Source organism: Gracilinanus agilis, chromosome 1 (genome assembly GCF_016433145.1).
Source record: "Gracilinanus agilis isolate LMUSP501 chromosome 1, AgileGrace, whole genome shotgun sequence".
Lineage (NCBI taxonomy): Eukaryota > Metazoa > Chordata > Mammalia > Didelphimorphia > Didelphidae > Gracilinanus > Gracilinanus agilis.
In genome coordinates, this window is record NC_058130.1 from 191,022,181 (window position 1) to 191,038,881 (window position 16,701).

A 16,701-nucleotide genomic window follows, 5' to 3' on the forward strand; every position below is an offset into this window, starting at 1 on the left:
CACCCGAAAATAAGTAAATGACAAAGAAAAGGCCTGACCCCAGCAAGCTATTGTAACAAAAAGGAAGACCAAAATGTAAGCTCCAAACAAGCAAGCAATGCCAAAACAGAAATGTGTAAACCCTTAAAGGCAAATGTGAAAGGACATCAGGCCCAAAATGAACTTCTGAAAGACCTCTAAAAGAAGATAAAAAAAAAACTAAGAGACTAAGAAGAAAAATTAGAAAACAAAATATTTAAAAAAAAAGTCAACAGCTTAGAGCAAAAACTCACTAAAGAAAATAGCTCCTAAAATAGGAAATACAAATCTCAAACTGAAAAATAATTGTAAAAAAGGAGTACAATGCCTCAAAGAAGAAAATAGCCTCCTAAAAAATTAGAATTGGACAAATGGAAGCTGAGTACATAAGGCAGGAGGAAACAATAAAGCAAATTTAAAAGAATGAAAAAGTAAAATCTAAAATCTCTCAATGGAAAAAAAAAAACTGGCCTGAAAAATAGATTCAGTAGAGATAGCTTAAGAATCATTTCACTACCTAAAAACCAAGATCAAAAAGAGAGCCTGGACACCATATTGCAAGAAATTTTCAAGGAGAACTGCCCTGATATTCTCAAAGTAGGGGAGAAAGTAGAAATTAAAAGAATCCACTGATCATCACTTGAAACAGATCCCAAATTTAACAGTCCCAGGATTATTATAGCCAAGTTCTAGAACTACAAGACCAAGGAGAAAATACCACAAGCAGTCTGGAAAAAATAATTGAAGTATCATAAAGCCACAACTAGGATTATATAGGACCTCCAGCTTCTACATTAAAGGACTAAAAGGTATGGAATATGATATACTGCAAGGCAAAGGATCTAGGACTACAACAAAGGATCATTTACCCAGCAAAGCTGGGCATAATACTCCAGGGGAGAACATGGATATTTAATGAAATAGAAGTCTTCCAGGAATTTCTAATGAAATAACCAGAGCTGAAAAGAAAATTCAGTGATCAAATTTGACACTCAAGAGAAGCATAAAAAGGTAGGAAGAATAAAAAAAAAGCTCAAGTAACTCAATGGGATTAAACTGATCACATTCCTACATTGGAAAGATTTAACTTGTGTACTTAAGATATCTGTGATACAAAAGATACTTAAGGTAATCAAGGGAAACAATGGGGCTAGACTGATTGAATTACTGCATAAGGTGATAACTAATATACTTAAGATATCTATGATACTTGAAGTACCTAATGTTCCTAAATTACTTAGGATATTTAAGGTACAGAAGGTACTTAAGAACTTTTATCACTATTAAGGAGGTGAATAGGAGCTTACATAGAGAGCAGGTTGTAAGTTGAATGTGATAGGATTATTTTTAAAAATCAAGATATAAGAAATAGGAACACTGGGAAAAGAGAAAAGGAAAGAAAATTGGGGGTAAATTATATCACCTGAGGAAGCATGTAAAAATCAAGACGGGAAGATGGCAGGGCAACACTTGAACCTGACTCATCAGAATTGGCAGAAAATGGAAAAAACATCCATGTGCAGTTAGCTAGAGAAACTCATTTTGCCCTATGGGGAAGTAAGAGAGGGAAGGGGAATAAGAAAAAGGGAAAACAGACAAAAGGGAGGTTGAATTTGAGGAGGCAATCAGAAACAAAAATATTTGTGAACAAGGAAAGGTTGAAAGGAGAGGAAGAAAAGGATAAACAGAGGAAAAATAAGATGGAGGGGAAACACAGTAATCCTAACTGTGAAAGTGAATGGAATGAGCTCATCCATAAAATAGAAGAGGATAGCAAGGTGGACTAAAAGCCAGAATTTCACAATATGTGTTATGTGGAGATGGAAAGCATGGAATCCCTGCAAAGATACAGGGACAGCCTCACCCAGAATTCCAGGGGACCTCCCTGGAGAACTTTGGGTGAGGGGGCGATTGAGAGGAATTGGCAGTTGCTTTCTGGAGGTTGAAGTGAGCAGACACTCTGCTTACTACTCCAGACTTGGGGTTCACCTGAATGGCCATTGTGGCATAAGCCAGTGTGGTTTCTACACAAGGGTTAGCCTGTTTAATAGGGTTGATCTTTATCAACTTCACTGCAACAAATATTTGTGATTAGATAGTAAAAATATTCATTAATAGCAAGAGAGCCAGTTTTAGTTAAGTGCCCTTCACCCCCTCCTATGGGGAAGGGCAGCTTCAACCTAACAGCTCAGGGTCACCTTTCCTTATCCTATAACCTTCATTAACCTCTTTAATTTTCCTGGATACTTCTTAATATAAGCTATACCTTCAAATCTGTGCCTGGAAATTATTGGGGGAATACTCACAACTCAACTCTGTTCATCTAATTTGAATCCTGTATGCTGCCAGTTTTAAGAAGATCATCTCTGTCCTCATCAGTTAGATAGCTAGCTTCTACTTATTCTTCTATCAGACCTGTGAGGAATATAAATTAAAGAAAGGGAACATCATTAGGGTTCAGCCATAACAGAAACTTACCAGGAGAATCTTAGCCAGTCTCCATCTTCCAACTGAAAAACAGCTACTGTTTAGGGGGGAGGGGTTTGAGATCCAGGAATATCTAACCCCCTCCTTTTCTCACTGAAGCCTATCCATCTGTGGCTCTTGACTTGAAGGTCTACTTGGCCCGACACATTTATCTGCTTCTCCAAAATATCTGTTATTATCATCATAACATATGCTATCTATAAAAAACATATTTAAAGCAGGAAAACACACACAGAGAAAAAGTAAGAGACTAGAGCAGATTCTACTGTTCTTCAGCCAAAGTTAAGAAAATGGGTAGTGATTATGAAATCAAACTGATTGTAATGGAATACTATTGTGCCATAAGAAATGACAAGATGATCACAAAAATACCTAGAAAGACTTATATGAAGTGATGTGAAGGGAGCAGAACAATGTTGTACAATTGTGCAATAGCAATAAAGTGCAGATGATCAACTGTGAATGACTTAACTTATCAGCAATGCAGGGATCCAAAACAACTCCAAGAGACCCATGACAAAAAAGGCTATCCACTGCTGTAGAAGGAACCGACAAAGTCTCTGAATGCAGATTGAAGCATGCCATTTTTCGCTTCATTTCCTCTGAATTTTTCTCATATAAGTGAAATGTATCTTCTTTTACAATATGATGGGTATGGAAATATGTATTGTATAATACCACATGTACAACCTATATCATGTTACCTGCTATGTTGGGGTAATAGAAGGAATGGGAAGGAAAGAATATGGATCATAAAATGTCAGATAACTATTATTGAAAATTATACCTACACATAATCTAGAAAAATTTTAAATTTTAAAAAACAAGCAACATGGCCCAATGAATCGTGAATAGAGGGCCAGCTTCTGTCATAAAGACCTGAATTCAAGTCACACTTCTGACATAACCACAACAACAACAATAATAATAATAGTAATAATAAAGCATTTATATAGCACTTACTATGTACCAGGCAGCATGCTAAGCATTTTACAAATATCTCATTTGATCCTCACAACAACTTCAAAAGGTTTATTCTTCATCCATTTTAGTCATGTCTGATTTTGTGACTCCCATTTGGAGTTTTCTTGGAGAGGATACTAAAGTGGTTTGCCATTTCCTTCTCCAGCTCATTTTATTGATGTGGAAACTGAGGCAATCATGGTTAAGTGACTTGTCTGGGCTCACATAGCTAGTAAGGGTCCGAGGCTGGATTTAAACCCGGGTCTTCCTGAATCCATGTCTGGCACTCTATCCACTGCACCACCTTGCTGCCTCATATAGACACATACTGGGCAAACTACATAGGAAGTCACAAAGAAGCTGCTGTTCTGCATTGATTAAAGAGAATTTACTCACTTAAAGAGTTTCAGCACTACTGAAATTAAAGATCCAGACCAAAACCAAAATCTACTAAATAATTAGTAATCATTTGTTAACTCTGTTATGTACAGTCACTGTGTATATCTCCTGACTGCAAGTGTTTTTACTGGCTCTCCCCAACACATATGACTTATTATAATTATGTAATAAATTATAATAAATATACTTATTCAAGAGAAACAAATTCTTACATTAGCTATGTCCAAAAATCTATCTCATTCTTTTTTTTCCCCTTTCCTCAAACGCCTCCCCCAACCCCAAGAAGTTACCTGGTTATAAAATGTGAGTTCCCTGAGGACAGAAAAGGGGTTTTGCCTTTTATTTTATTCTCGTTGATTAGCACTGTACCTTGCACATTTTAAGCTCTTATTAAATGCTCATTGGTTGAATGGGTCACCAAAGGCCTCCTGTATTTCTTCAGCTCTGTGGGGCCAGTCACTTTATAAGGAAGCGTTATCTCTCTAATCCCTTTGGAAGTTCATTGATTTCTGGGCATCTCTGTGAATGTGAGCCCTTGCTTCTCACTCCATATTCTCTACACGAACGTATCATGTAATTGTTTTGTCTTCTAGTGGTCCCAAACGCTACGACTGGACAGGGAAGAATTGGGTATATGTTCATGATGGAGTGTCCCTCCACGAACTGCTGGAAATGGAGTTTTCTCAAACCTTGAAAACTCAATTAGACTTGTCTTCCCTGGTCTATTCTGGAAAAGACACTTGACGTAATCTAATTTTCAAAGACACTGAGAACTATAGACGAAGAGTACCTCCTCCGCACATGAATTTGTTTTTGTCCTTTTGTGTTTTCCCCACGATTAGCTTCATTGTATGTGATAGTTATATGAAAATAATATATATTTCTAACCTCTAATCTGACTCTGGATTTCTTGAAATTATTTGGTTGTATTTCTATTCAATCTCACTTTCTTAAGCCCTACAACATAAAAGAATTATGAATGTTTTTGAAAGCAAAAACTCAAGGGAAAAATGAACTGGATTCACTCTAGTTACTATGAAGGATGTCTTATAAAAATAACAAAGTGACAGATTGTCAACCTCACCAAGCTATATCAGAATGAAACTCATCAGGGGGCGTCTGGGTAGCTCAGTGGATTGAGAGTCAGTCCTAGAGACGGGAGGTCCTAGGTTCAAATCAGACCTCAGACACTTCCCAGCTGTGTGACCCTGGGCAAGTCACTTGACCCCTATTGCCCACCCTTACCACTCTTCCATCTAGGAGCCAATACACAGAAGTTAAGGGTTTAAAAAAAATTTTTTTTTAAAAAGGATGAAACTCATCATTGGGTAGAACATAATTGATCCACACCCCATCGAAAGAATAAAACAATATTTTTGAAACCATTTAGTGATTCAGCATCAGTGGCAGAGAGGAAATTCTCAAAAAAAAAAAAAAAAAGACAACTTCCTTTGGTTCTTGTGTGTTCTTGACTATGAAACCCATCCTCCTGGAGGATAGAGGAGAAACAGCTGGGCAGCCTGCTTATTATTCTTTGTTCCTACTAAAGTAGCAAAAAATGATAGAAACCACTTTGGGGTAATTATATAATAATTACTGTTACTTTGGTGTATGATACTGTCCACATATTGGGAATTTTTTTTTTAAACCCTTGTACTTCGGTATATTGTCTCATAGGTGGAAGATTGGTAAGGGTGGGCAATGGGGGTCAAGTGACTTGCCTAGGGTCACACAGCTGGGAAGTGGCTGAGGCCGGGTTTGAACCTAGGACCTCCTGTCTCTAGGCCTGACACTCACTCCACTGAGCTACCCAGCTGCCCCCACATATTGGGAATTTTAATGAAACTTCTATTACTGAATTGGACATGGTTGAATTCTATTCTTCACAGAAAATATTTTTCTCTTAAAAGAAAAAAATACAGAGTGCTTTTAGATGTTCATTCAGTAAAAGAAGACACGCTATCTTTACTACTGCTGTGCATAGGCTCTGTGCAAATAAAATGTAATTAAGGCTACTGTGGTGTTTACACTAACTGCATATACCAGTATCCAAGGGAAATCTTAAAACCAAGAAATAGAAATAAATGGTATTTGGAATATGTTTTGGAAATATTTTTTAAGTTGCCCCTCAGGGAATTTTCTTTTATTATTGGTTGTAGTTAAACATCTTAAATACAGTAAAAGGTCAGTGCCAATGATAGAATTAATAAAAATCATATTTTTAATGATCAATTTAATGACAACTTACTTAGTTGGAAATCAGGTGTCTAGCAATCCTACCTATTTAGAACACAGAAAACAAGTGGAAAAAAAAAAAAGTAAAACAAAGCCCAACCTCTACAGAAACAAAATAGAGAGCACTTTACCCATAGAAAAGCTTCTTAGATCCTCATTCTGATCTTATTTACTTCTACTTTACAAAGAGGCTTTTCAGACAAGAATGACTATCTCACTTTTAAGCCTAAGATAATTAGGAAGGAGAACTGCCAGTTAGGTTTATCAATGGCAGTAAAAATTTCATTGCAAAAAAAAAAAAAAAAAGGGCAGCAAATCTATAAAAAAGCAGATACAGTTAAAAAAAAACAATATGAAGTCATTTATATTAACGATATGTAACCTTATACACAATAGATAAAGTAGATGGTACTTTTTTTTAAAGCCTTTACCTTCTGTCTTAGAATCATAAGTATCCATTCCAAGGCAGAAGAAAAGTAAGGGTTATTCAATTGAAGTCAAGTGACTTGCCCAGGGTCGCATAGCTAGGAAGTGTCAGAGGTCAGTTTTGAACCCAGGACCTCCCATCTTCAGACATGACTCTCTATCTACTGAGCTACCTACCTGCCCCAATGATACATTTTTTTAAATACCATCATATAAAAGTCCTAAAATAAGCATTTTTGTCTCTATAGGACATTTTGGGACACCAAGAAAACACAGTAGATAGAGTACTGAGCCTGGCATTAGGAAAACTCATCTTCCTGAATTCAAACCTGATCTCAGACACTTACTAATTGTATGATTCTGAGCTAGTCACATAGTCCCATTTGCCTCAGTTTCTTCATCTGTAAAATAACCTGGAGAAGGAATTGGCAAACTACCCCAGTATCTTTGCCAAGAAAACCCAAAGTAGAGGGCAGCTGGGTGGCTCAGTGGATTGAGAGCTAGGTCTAGAGACAGGAAGTCCTAGGTTCAAATTTAGCCTCAGACACTTCCCAGCTGTGTGACCCTGGGCAAGTCACTTAACCCCCATTGCCTACCCTTACCACTCTTCCACCAAGGAACCAATACACAGTATTGATTCTAAGATGGAAGGTAAAAAAATTCTCCTTTTTTTTTTCCTGAAAAAGAAAAATAGGGTCACAAAGAATCAGACACAACTGAAATGACTAAACAATAATTCATTTGTCAAGAAAACTCATCTATCCCAGTTCTGCTGCTTAATAGCTGTGTAACCTTGAGTGAGTTATTTAACCTCACTGAGCTTCAGCTTCCTCATCTATGAAATGAGAGAATCGATGATCTCTAAGATCTCTTCCAGCTCAGTCCTTTTTCTTCCTCCCCCATATGTGTGTGTGTATGTGTGTATATATATATATATAAGCATTTATAGATAGTTGTTTCACATAGGAACATATGATTCCTTCCCCAGAAGTTCCAGACAGCCACGGCTATAATTGTGTACCCCCTTCCTCCCAAAAGACTCACACAAAAGTGCACGCACACACACGCACACACAAAGTCTATACATACACACATGTGAATAGTAAAAGTTACATAGAAGATATATATTCTACGAAACTTTCACAATTGCTCTTTTTGGGAATAAATCATGCTGTTCAATAATACAAGCTGTAAAGAAAATAGGAGCCCAAGAAGGACAGGAATAGAATAAAGATCTTTCTACATCGCAGGAATGTGCAGTTTAAAAGCTTTCCTGATTTCTGTCCTGTATCTTTAAATAAGGAAACATTTCATGAATGTGTTCCATGTAGAAAATTCCATCTTCAGTTTCATTCCATTCTCAGCCGTCTTCTTGGCGCCTGATCATGTGAGTGGCCTGGAGTACCTTTCAGGCTCTGCTCTGCACCATGTCCAAAGTGAACCTCAGCACAAGCCACGGTCCTCTTGATTGGCAGATGCCACCCGCTAGCCTAGAACACGGGAAAGACGGTGGGGGGGGAAGCGGCACTCTGGCTAATAAAAGGGGCTCCTAAAAGCAACTAGGTATATAGAGAGTAGGACCTGGAATTGTGGAGACCTCAGTTCCTATTTGGCCTCAGATGCTAGCAGAGTGACCTTGGATAAGTCGCTTAAACCCCATTTGCCTGGTTCCTCATCAAATGGTTCCTCATCAAATTAAATCTATCGTTCAAAATGAGGGTAATCAAGAGTCCTTACTTCTCAGCGTCCTTGTGACAATCAGATGCGATAACAATTGTAAAGCCCTTAGCACAGGGTCTGGCACAGAGTAAACTCTAAAAATGTTAGCTGTGAATAAGAGCAGTGGATAGAATGTTGGGCTTGGAATCAGGAAGACCCAAGTACAAAACCTGCTTTCGATGCTTCTTAGCTCTGTGACCTTGGGCAAACTGCTTAACACATCTGTTTCAGTTTTCTTGTCTGTAAAATAGGAATGATAATATCTCCTACTTGGAAGGGTTGTTGTGAAGATCAAACACCATCACATTGAAAGTGCATTGAAGGGGCAGCTGGGTAGCTCAGTAGATTGATTGTCAGGCCTAGAGACAGGAGGTCCTAGGTTCAAATCCGGCTTCAGACACTTCCCATCTGTGTGACCCTGGGCAAGTCACTTGACCCCCATTGCCCACCCTTACCACTCTTCCACCTAGGAACCAATACACAGAAGTTAAGGGTTAAAAAAAAAAAGAAGAAAAAAAGAAAGTGCATTGAAAACATTAAATTGTTCTATAAATGCCAGCTAGAATTGTTAAACCCATAAATGTACAGGTAAGTTCATTTGTGAGAAGAGAAACCTGTGATGGGGAAGGAAGGGAGGGAGATCCTGTGTTAACAGACTAGCCTTAACCTAGGACAAAAGAAACTTAGGCAATGGCTTTCGTATTGTTAGAGGCAAAAAACCTTTTCTTTTGATCCTCCAATAAAGCCAGCTACATACAAAGGAAAGAGGTTAAAGTTCAAGTTTATGTGCAGAAGAAAAACATGATTGATCATGAGGTTCAATGGGGATACGATTGGGGTTTTGGTGTTAAAAGATCACTATATTGCAAATATGAATAATATGGAAATAGTAGAACTGCTTGTTGGCTTTGGGAGAGGGGAGGGAAGAGGGATGGGAAAAATCATGAATCATGGAATTATGGAAAAATATTCTCAATAAATATATTAATTTTTTCTAAAAAGTACAAGTTTATAGAATCCCCAAATTTTAGAAGAAACCTCAGGGATTCATCCATAAAAAGAATTCACACTATAAATTAGATAACCAAGAATGGCAGAAATGTCCACATGAGAGCCCCCTTCAAACACTTGTAGGTAGCCATACAACCTCTAGGTGCCACTTCCCTCCCTTTCACCCATCTGGCTAAATATGCCCGGGATGCTCAGTCCCTCTTATTAAGGAAATGAATGACTCTCCTTATCTCTACCGTTAAAAAAGCTTTTCCTGAATGTCAAAGATCTCTGCTGCCTTGATCTCCACCTACTGGTATTTATTGACTGTCTTCATGGTATGGACTAATGTTCTCTCACTGCAGACAGAGGCATGAAATCCTTGTTATTTATTGGTTGTGTCTGATTCTTTATGAACCCGTTTGGGGTTTTCTCAGCAAAAATACCGAAGTGGTTTGCCATTTCCTCCTCCAGCTCATTTTACAGGTGAGGAGACTGAGGCAAGCAGCATTGGGTGACTTGCCCAGGGTCACACAGCTAGTATCTGAGCCCATATTTGTACTCAGGGCTTCCTGATTCCAGACCCAGCACTTAATCTACTGCACCAACCTAACTGCCCCATTAAAACACCTACAATGTGCCTGGAAATCCTTTGTTTTGCATAACTGGCTACGTCTCTGTGACAACTATATAATTCTTTATTATTTGGCCTGACTAAATAGATCCTTTGGTATATGTGAGACTGAGTTTATTGAAATTCTGATGTCTGATAAACATTCTGAATCAAAGTTCAGAAGTTTAGAGTTGTTCCACTTCACCAAGATCACTAAAAAGCATGAAGGATTTAGATGTGACTTAATTGAAGAGTTATTTATATAAACACTAGTCTTTAACAAAGATTTTCCTTTATTGTGAAAAACAGAAACAAATTACTCTGACTCTATTCAGCTGTTAATGTTAGGGTGACACCGAATAAGTGTATTATTAGTGATCCACAGAATTCGTGTTCTTCAGTGACATGTCATGCCTTCTCCCCATCCATAAAACCAGATCTTCAACCTGAAGTTCATTATCCCTTTGAGACCTCAGTTTCATCATCTGTAAAAAAAAGGAATTTATTAGATGATCTTATTCCTTCTAGCTCCCAATTCCTTTAATCCTTCCTAAATGTATTGCATTAGACTACAATTATATATATGTATACATATATATATATGTGTGTGTGTGTGTGTGTGTGTGTGTGTGTGTGTGTGTGTATGTGTAGAAGGTCATTGGATTAGAACACTTCCCGTGATAGTTGTGTAGCTATTGTTCTCTATGCATGCTTTAGGAGGTTTAGGGATGGGTCTATTTAAAAATAAATAATAATAATAACATGAAAGGATGATTGAAACACTTTTAGAATCTTTTTCTGTGTTACCTAATGTCCAGAAAAGCAAAATAACAGTGTTTAGAACAAGTAAATTATAGGACCAATGCAAGTAGCTATTTAAATTGGTGAGCTAACTCTTATAAATTGGTTTTGTTCCAGCCCTCCTAATTATACGGTTTATGATTTTGTCTGTGAAGTTGTTAATTTTATTATTTTGCCTCAGGCTCCTTGGGGGAAAAGAGAAGCAAAAGAAGCTACTCACACCCTTGACAAATTTAAGTGAAAAGTAATGGCCTAACATTTTAAAATTAATAAATGGTAAATGGTATGGGCCTTTTTTTGCCTACTGCTCAGAGAGGTAGATCAAGGTGCTGAGCTGGGAAGAGAGGAGGATAAATTCTAACTGGTACACATTGGCACATACTGACTGCGTGACCCTGAACAAGTGACAGCCTCTTAGTGCTCCCTAGAATCTCTCTAAGACCATAAAATTGTCAAGAAGACTCATATTGAGGGCAGTTGGGTAGCTCAGTGGATTGAGAGCCAGGCCTAGAAACAGGAGGTTCTGGGTTCATATGTGGCCTCAGACACTTTCTAGCTATGTGACCCTTAACCCCTGTTGCTTAGCCCTTACCATTCTTCTGCCTTGGAACTAATACACAGTATTGATTCTAAAATGGAAGGTAAGGGAGAAGGAGAAGGAGAAGGTGAGGAAGAAGGAAGAAGACAACACAGATCTGCATTGATAGAGATAATCCCTTTTCCTGTGGCTCTTTACACTGATGAAATCATAATTCCAATCACAAATCACAAAAACCTAATTTGAGGTTCTATAAAGTTCAACCTGCTGGGCAGCTAGATGGCACAGTTGATAGAACGAGCACTGGACTTGAGATCAAGAAGACTCATCTTCATGAGTTCAAGTCCAGCCTCAGATACTATCTGTGTGATCCTGAGTAAGTCAGTTAATCCTATTTGCCTCACTTTCCTCATCTGTAAAATAAGCTGGAGAAGGAAATTGCAAACATTCTAGTATCTTTGCCAAGAAAACTCCCCAAAAGGGAGTCACAAAGAGTAGGACATGACTGAAATGACTGAATATATACAAAGCTTGACCCCAGGCCTCCCATGTCTCATTGTGGTGGGATGATGACCTTGGGTTCTTAAGAGCTATAACAGAAGAGCATATAACCCCTTTTAAGTCCTATGAAGCTGGAAAGGCTTCAAAGATAAGTCTGTTATCCTATAAGCAGTCCATCTAAATTGAGAAAGACTCACCTGCATAGAATTGGTCAATCGGTTGTAAGTTTTTTTCCATTAAAGCAATTCCCAAGGAATATTTTACCAAGGTATAGAGAAGTTGCCATCTGCATTTGTAGGACTATGCTCATTAACAAAAATCACAGATTCCTAAATGTTGGAAATATGAGCTCAGATCCTCCAGAAAATGACAATGTCAGGAGCAATCTTGATTTTGGTGAGATTCATTGTATACCAGATCTTTTTATTTTTCATTTCATTTATATTGTTTGCTTTTGCCATCAGCTTCATTTTCTAATAAATCCCTGCCCCATCCCAACTCAGAGTGGTGTCACTTATAACAAAAAATTAGAAAGGAAAAAATAGCTCTGCAGAATTAGTTGATCCATCAAGTCCAACAGCATATGAGAACATTTCACTTCCATAGTACCCCACCTCATGCATCAGATTTTATAATCCAAGTTCATGAATTAATATCCATTACTTAGTGGCTGATAATCCAACTCCAAAAAGTCAGCTTTCCTAAGAAAACTTCCTCTCATCTATGAGTCCTAAGCACATCCATTAGAGATATTGTAATTGTCCTGGAAAGACCAATAATGTCCCACCTCACTAGATTTTAAAGCCATCAAGGACTTTAGAAGTAAATCCAGGCCCTTCATTTTACAAGTGAGGAAACTGAGATTCAGGGAAGTGAAATGGTTTGCTCAAAGCATTAAATGGCAGATGGAACTCAGCCTTTAGGTCTTTTGAATCCAAATCCAGTGTTCTCTCTAATACATTAAGCCACCCCAAAATGGCCTAATCTGAGATGATGGCGTACACTGAGATCATTATGAGCTTCCAATACAGTATTAAAATGGGAATTGTGGTATAATTTACAATCCCTTAGGCAAGTCATTACTGCCATCCAAGTTGTAATTAAATGACCTTTTCAAAAAGCATCAATTAAACATTAAAACAAAATATACAGAATAGAGCAAGAGTGTTATGTAAAGGATGGCAGCATGGAATCCCTGCAAAATACAGGGTCAGCCTCACCCAGAATTCCAGGGGACCCCCCCTGGAGAACTTTGGGTGGGGCTGACCCTGTATTTAGCAGGGATTCCATGCTGCCATCCTTTACATAACAAGAGGAAGCCAGAAAGGCATAGACAAACAGGGCTATGCTGATGTTATTGTGTTAAATATATATATTAAAAAAATTAAACTATGTAACAGTTTCATATTCAATCCTTTTTTTTGTCCTTTGTATATTGAAATGTTAACGTATATCAGTGTTTGTTACGGTCATAACAAAAATTTTAAATAAAACATTAAATTCTTTTGTAGAAATTGTATGTTGTCATTATTGCAATACTGTATATTATATAGATTCTAGATTTTCATATACACACATGGGTATATACGTACATGTGTGTATGTGTGTGATTATAAAATGCTGGGGGTTTTAGAAAAATATTTCCCAAGACGAGTTAGGAAAGGGTTCTTAATCTGGGGATCCAAAAATTGAGTTTGTTTGTTTTTTAAAATCCTTGCCTTCTTGGTATAGGGTGTGAGATGTTGATCTAAACCTAACCTCTCCCATATTGTTTTCCAATTTTCCCAGGAGTTTTTGTCAAATAGTGGATTTTTGTCCCAAAAGTTGGGCTCGAATGGGTGAAAGACTTGAATATAAAGAAGGAAACTGTAAGTAAATTAGGTGAACACAGAATAGTATACTTGTCAGATCTCTGGGAAAGGAAAGATTTTAAAACCAAGCAAGAGTTAGAGAAAATTACAAAATGTAAAATAAATAATTTTGATTATATTAAATTAAAAAGGTTTTGTACAAAGAAAAACAATGCAACCAAAATCAGAAGGGAAACAACAAACTGGGAAAAAATCTTTATAACAAAAAATTCTGACATAGGTCTAATTACTCAAATATACAAGGAGCTAAATCAATTGTATAAAAAATCAAGCCATTCCCCAATTGATAAATGGGCAAGGGACATGAATAGGCAATTTTCAAATAAAGAAATAAAAAGTATCAATAAGCTCATGAGAAAGTGTTCCAAATCTCTAATAATTAGAGAAATGCAAATCAAAACAACTCTGAGGTATCACCTCACACCTAGCAGATTAGCTAAAATGAAAAAAGGGGAGAGTAATGAATGCTGGAGGGGATGTGGCAAAATTGGGACATTAATGCATTGCTGGTGAAGTTGTGAATTGATCCAGCCATTCTGGCTGGCAATTTGGAATCATGCTCAAAGGGCTATAAAAGAATGCCTGCCCTTTGATCCAGCCATACCATTGATGGGATTGTACCCCAAAGAGATCATAGATAAACAGACTTGCACAAAAATATTTATAGCTGCACTCTGTGGTGGCAAAAAACTGGAAAGCAAGGGTATGCCCTTCAATTGGGGAATGGCTGAACAAATTGTGGTATACACTGGTGACTGAATACTATTGTGCTCAAAGGAATAATAAACTGGAGGAATTCCATGTGAACTGGAAAGACCTCCAGGAAATGTTGCAGAGTGAAAGGAGCAGAGCCAGAAGAACATTGTACACAGAGACTGATATATTGTGGTAAAATCAAATGTAATGGACGTCTGTACTAGCAGCAATGCAATGACCCAGGACAATTCTGAGGGATTTATGGTAAAGATGCTACCCACATTCAGAGGAAGAACTATAGGAGAGGAAACATAGAAGAAAAACAACTGCTTGAACACTTGGGTTGATGAGGACATGATTGGGGATGTAGACACGAAAGGACCACACCAATGTAACTATCAATAATATGTAAATAAGTCTTGACTGACCATACATGTTAAAACCAGTGGAAATGCGAGTTAGCTACAGGGAGGTAGGTGGGAGGGTGGGGGTGGCTTGAGGGAGTGAAGGGTAAAGTAAAAACATGAATTATGTAACCATGGAAAATTTTTCTAAAAGTAAAAAATTATAAAAAAAAAAATCCTTGCCTTCTGTCTTAGTATCATTTCTAAGACAGAAGAGTAGCAAGGACTAGGCAATTGGGATTAAGTGGCTTGCCCTGAATCACACAGCTAGAAAGTGTCTGAGGTCAGATTTGAACCCAGGACCTCCCATTTCAAAGCCTGGCATGCTATTCAATGGCTGCCCTGCTGATAAATGTTTAAACAGCCTACTAGTGGGTGAGGGGTGGGGTGGGGAATTATACACAAAACACTTAAATTTAATCTGATTATTAACATTTTCTCCATCACTTTCCTAAGTCTAGACAATCTGTGGAGCAATAAATCAAGCTCTGATTTGTAATAGTTGCCTGATTTCCAATACATATATTAAAATTTGAGCAATCATCTGTCCTGAGCAGGAGCTGACTCTAGCACACTCCTGATTCTTCTCATGTTTCAACCAACCTAATTCAAAATGCTTCTCTCCTTGCATAGACTATTGAAACAACAAGTTAAAAAACAGATTTCCAGCCTATCCCCTCTCTAATCCATCCTCTATACTACTATCCCATAATCTTCATAATATGCCATGGTTAATCATAATACTTTACTCAGAACTCCAGTGACTCCCGGTCACCTACTAAATAAAATATAAACTTCTGATCCTGCCATTCAAAGTCCCTCCAACATGATCAACCTGCTTGTCAATCCTTATCTTCTACTACTTTTTTTTTTCCACATATTCCACTTTCCAGTGAAACTATACTGTTCTGTTCCTTATTCTCATTCTTTTCTCTTCCATATCCTACTTTGGCTCAATCCATCTGCCATTCCTGAAATTCAGTAGTCCCCTTATATGGCACTAAATATATTCCCTCACCTTCTCTCCTTACATCCTTAGTGCTGAAACTGTAGAATCCTCCGATTGCATGAAAGGAGACTGTCTACCTTCTAGTACGATTGCCAAGAAAGCACTTTTGAAATTAGTAATTTAAAAAAAGTTGTAAAGAGGGAGCAGAAAATGCATAGGGGAAAAAAAAGGGGGACCACTCATCACTCATATTTATTATAAAACATCACTAGGGGGCAGCTGGGTGGTTCACTGGATTGAGAGTCAGGCCTAGAGACTGGAGGTCTTCGGTTCAAATCTAGCCTCAGACACTTCCTAGCTGTGTGACCCTGGGCAAGTCACTTAACCCCCATTGCCAAGCCTTTACCACTCTTCTGCCTTGGAGCCAATACACAGTATTGACTCCAAGATGGAAGGTAAGGGGGGAAAAAAATCACTGTTTCTTCTTCACTTTGGTTGCTGGGGCATTGTCTATAGCTTTGGGCATTGGACTAGTTTTCCCAGAATATCTTCTCGAATAAACACTGTCATTCCAGGAAAAAGAATTAATCAATCATTTGCCCCATTGCTCCCTCTTTCCAGGGACTTCCCAGTCCTTCTCTGGATACCATACACACCCCCATATTTATTGTCTTCCCTCAGATGGCACAGTGGATAAAGTGCTAGATTTGAACTCAGGAAGAGTCATCTTCCTGAACTCAAATCTGGTCTGATATTTACTAAGCTGTATGACCTTGGGCACATCTTTTCACTCTGTGGCCTCAGTTTCCTCATCTCTAAAATAAGCTGGAAAAGGAAATGGCAAAGCACTCCTGTCTCTTTGCCAAGAAAACCCCAAAAGGGATCACAAAGAATTAGACAGGATTGAAAAGACTGAACAACCAGGAAGGCAGGGATTTTTTTTTTTTTTTTTTTTTGGTATTTGTGTGCTTCTAACTAGCCAAATATTTGACTGAAAGTGAGCATTTAATAGATTCACTTACTTAGTGACCAAAATAGATATCTAAGAAATAAGATAGCTGGAAGAACCAATAGATATACTTTTTTTTTTT

General features: G+C 37.8%; 1 protein-coding gene across 1 annotated transcript in view; it reads left to right on the top strand.

Annotated features, from left to right (window-relative positions):
* FXN (frataxin) overlaps positions 1-4,761 on the top strand; it is a 31,176-nt gene extending 26,415 nt beyond the window's left edge. Inside the window, exon 5 of the mRNA XM_044659367.1 lies at positions 4,461-4,761. Coding sequence (XP_044515302.1) covers positions 4,461-4,611 — 151 coding nt within the window. The 3' untranslated portion in view covers positions 4,612-4,761. The remainder of the gene's footprint in view (positions 1-4,460) is intronic.
* Positions 4,762-16,701: the final 11,940 nt, after the last annotated feature.